We start from the raw sequence: 3,753 nt of genomic DNA, 5'->3' as shown, positions 1-3,753 counted from the left end.
TGTCTTCCAAACTGAGTGTACAATGGGGAGTTAAAAAGACTTCAAATTCACATGCAAATCCACTCTTCAAAGTCACTATTTTTGGCTCTGTTCTGATTGTGTATTTCTCGGAAGAACTTTGAGTTGTGATTTGAACTATTAGATTTCCTTTTCCTTTGTTCTCAACACAAAGAAGTTCTTTACTCTCCGCTTCAACTGGAATAAATTCAGTCGAGTCGTTGTAATTAATTTCAGTTTTCTTTGTTAATACCCCATTTTTTGAGTACTTTCATTGAAACATTAGAACGTTTCATTTCAAACACACAAATTCTTTTTTCTTGTTTATTTTTGTGATTTCTGTGTATAACAATCAACGTTGTTATAATAATAATAAATAGTATTATTACTAATAATAATATACAAAAAATTGGAAGAACGACGACTAAGCCATAGTTTGTCTTTTTGTCGCATTGAGTGCCTTCTGTATTGGCTATGTATTTGTCAGCACATTTGGTGCACTTGTTGTCAGATGCAGAAATACAATTTAAAATACTCGAGAAATGCACACATTGTGATTCAACTAAAATATGTGTTGCAACACAATTTGTGCACTCTGTCAGTGATGTGCAAAGTGTGCAATTGTAATCACACTTATCACACACATTTGTGTGCAAATGGTACCCATCGCCACATATTAAACAGCCATAAGTACTCGAATTGACACATCCAATTAACTCACTTTGTGGTCTGCAGTATTTGTCGTTTGTATCAATGCGATAGAATGTGTTGTTGCAGTCAATACAATTACCAAAGAAATCACACGTTGCACACGATTCATCGCATTTGTCACAACTTTTGCCATCGGTGGATCGTTTGTATCCATCTTTGCAAATAGCACATCCATCGTAATTTGGCATCATCGCCAGACATGTTGTAATGATTTCTCCGAGAGTTGTGCAATTCCCATTATTGTTTGGATACGAGTATTGGTAAAAGTCTGATATATAATTAATATATTTAATCGATTTAATTCATATTTTTTCAAATATTTATTATAAATCCAATTTAACATTGCGATTAGACTTCGGACCCGGGCTTTTTGTTATGAAAAATTAATTTTTAAAAATGGTATTAAAACCGGGTGCTATTTTTTACCCGATTCTTTGGCTTTTTTAATACTAATAATCATCAGTAAAAAATATCACTTACGAAATCTAATTACTATTTTGTTTTTTATTTTATCTAAAACTTTCATAGGTAATTTTTAATATATCTAAACCATTTTATAGTTATAAATTTTAAATTTAAAACACTAAAATCATTTTTATTTTTGAATTATTGATCTAATTTATTTTAATTCAAATGAAACTATAAAATCCTTTTATTAGGCAATTTTTCAAAGTGGAGTGATTTTCTGCCTTTAAAGTTACTAGATAACTATTGAACAATCTAAAATATAATATTTGGGAACCAGTCTTAAAAAAATCATATAATTGATTTGTTTTTTTATTTAATAGTTTATGCCTGTTGTTTAAATAAAAATAATGCTATTTTTAATAGAATAATTATTCAATATTTACTATAATGTATAATAATTATTTATAATTACATTATTAATAGATTATTCGAATTCGATTTTATATCGATATTGCATTTCTTGATAAGATAACATTTAAAAGTAGTATATTTTCATGAGTTCATGATACTATAAATTATAACATATTTTTGTATGTTATTCAATTATTTCATACCATAAAAACAATCAGACAAAAAAGACGTTTTCGATTTTTTTAATAAAAAAACGAATTTAATCTTTTTAAATACATATTATGAGACATACAAAACTTGTTGTTTTCTTTGTCTTGTTATTTCTAATAAAATCGTATTGCCAAACAATTGAAAACTATTGCCAAGTTAACAACGTCATTTCTTTCACACGAACGTCATTAACAAATTGCAACCAAAACGATTTCACGTTAACTGTAAGTACAACAACTGAAAATAAAAATACTATTTTTATCGATTCTTTTAATTTTACAAATTCATGTTGTAACAGTACTTTACTGACATTCACCGATTTAAACAATCCGACACCCAAATACAAAATTTTTAACATATTTCAAGAAATAACATTGAAATATTTTTTCATACAAACGCGGTTCAATAATTCAAGAATTACACTTGAAGAAAATAACCGCCCTGATAATCTTTTTGTTTCAATGGGGTGTTTCAACAACGAAGAAAATTGCAGAACAGAAATTGGTGACAACCAACGCCCAACCGTCGCTTTTTTCAAACGTGGAATTCACTTGTTTTCTAACATTGACCAGCACTGGTGGATTGTATTTCATCGAAATGAGACTATATCATATTCACCGTATATTTTGATCGATGGCACAACAAATCAAACTTCCACTTTTCATTTACAAACAAACATAAACTTTGGAGATGTGGAATTTTCATATTTGAGGTATCTCTTCAGTGGAAATGAATTTACACAAATTCCAACACTTCAATGGGATGACTATACGCACAAAGATTTGAACGTAAAAGTTGTTTGTAAACGAACGATAAGTACTTCTGAAAATGCACTTAAAAGGTTCTTTATGATATCAACAAATTATGATGAAAAATTAATCAATGAAAGTACTTTGTGTGGTTGTGTTCCTAATTCAAATTACATTAAAGATGATAACACCACTTTCAATATCAGTGATTGTCGATTTAACTCATCATACTTTGATTTGGACTTAACAAAACTAACGAAAAATAATAATAATAACACTGAAGTTAATTTATCAATTAACAAGTGGTATACCCCTCTTGTATCTAATTACCAGAAGTACATATTTAAGTCTTCATTAAATGAAATATATTTTGAAAAACTGGAGCTTCAACTGAACAAAAGCTTATTATTTGAAATCAACTGCATAGTTAATAATTTAATAACCACATCAACTGCAAATTACATATTTAAACATTCTTTGACAATTAATAACATTATTTTGGATAGAGAAGATTACTCAAACTCAATTTTATTTGAAATTTGGGGAACTTTATACGACAACACTGATACATTGACTGTCTGTGGTCATCGTGCGGTGATGAAGAGTCACACAGAGAGAGTTTGTATGTGTATGTATACAAATAACAATTATTATTATTATCCGCATTCACTAGACGGTCCATTTCCTTTTGATTGTGCTAATAACAGTTGCACACCTTCACTTATACTCAGAATTAATAACACCAATTACTCAATAACAACATCACAAACTTGGGAGAAAATAATATTTTATATAGACAACGTGACACTTATAACATCAAATCAAAATTTTATATCAACAACATATTGTGATATAAATTCAAAAGTAACTGTGATTGGTGGATTTTATATTGAAAATGTCCACTTGTATCAAAACGCCAAAATTGTTGTAAATAACGATGGGTATTTGAGACTATCTCATATCTATTTTGATGATATTTTTAGCAATGGTAATCAGACTGGTATCATCGAAATATACGGGGAAGGTGGGTTGTATAAAATTTATAACAATGCTGTTATGTCTCTCGTTATTAATGAAGACCAGACTGCGTGCTTTGAATTCATTTCTTTTGAAACAGAAAAAGATAGAATGTTAGAAACATCAAAAATGATGCTGTATTTGGGTAATAAATTGTATAGAATTTGTCCAAGAGTGTCTGACTATGATATTGGCTGCATTTTAGAACAGAAAGATATGGGCATATTCAGTTCATACAGAAATGCACTGC

General features: G+C 28.9%; 2 protein-coding genes across 2 annotated transcripts; one reads left to right on the top strand and one right to left on the bottom strand.

Annotated features, from left to right (window-relative positions):
- Nucleotides 1–40: 40 nt before the first annotated feature.
- On the bottom strand, nt 41–899 carry EIN_003450 (protein kinase, putative; the record flags this gene model as incomplete). The annotated part of the gene is given in 2 exon segments (XM_004259545.1): nt 41–265; nt 279–899. Coding segments are annotated over 2 exon segments (846 nt in total), but the record flags the coding sequence as incomplete, so codon positions are not given.
- Nucleotides 900–1,808: 909 nt separating this feature from the next.
- EIN_003440 (hypothetical protein) lies at nt 1,809–3,753 on the top strand (the record flags this gene model as incomplete). Its single annotated transcript, XM_004259544.1, has 2 exons — nt 1,809–3,677; nt 3,718–3,753. Coding segments are annotated over 2 exons (1,905 nt in total), but the record flags the coding sequence as incomplete, so codon positions are not given.

The sequence above is a fragment of the Entamoeba invadens genome (assembly GCF_000330505.1).
Source record: "Entamoeba invadens IP1 unplaced genomic scaffold scaff_1105074725739, whole genome shotgun sequence".
Taxonomy (NCBI): Eukaryota; Evosea; order Mastigamoebida; family Endamoebidae; genus Entamoeba; species Entamoeba invadens.
This window is presented reverse-complemented; position numbering and strand designations above follow the sequence as displayed.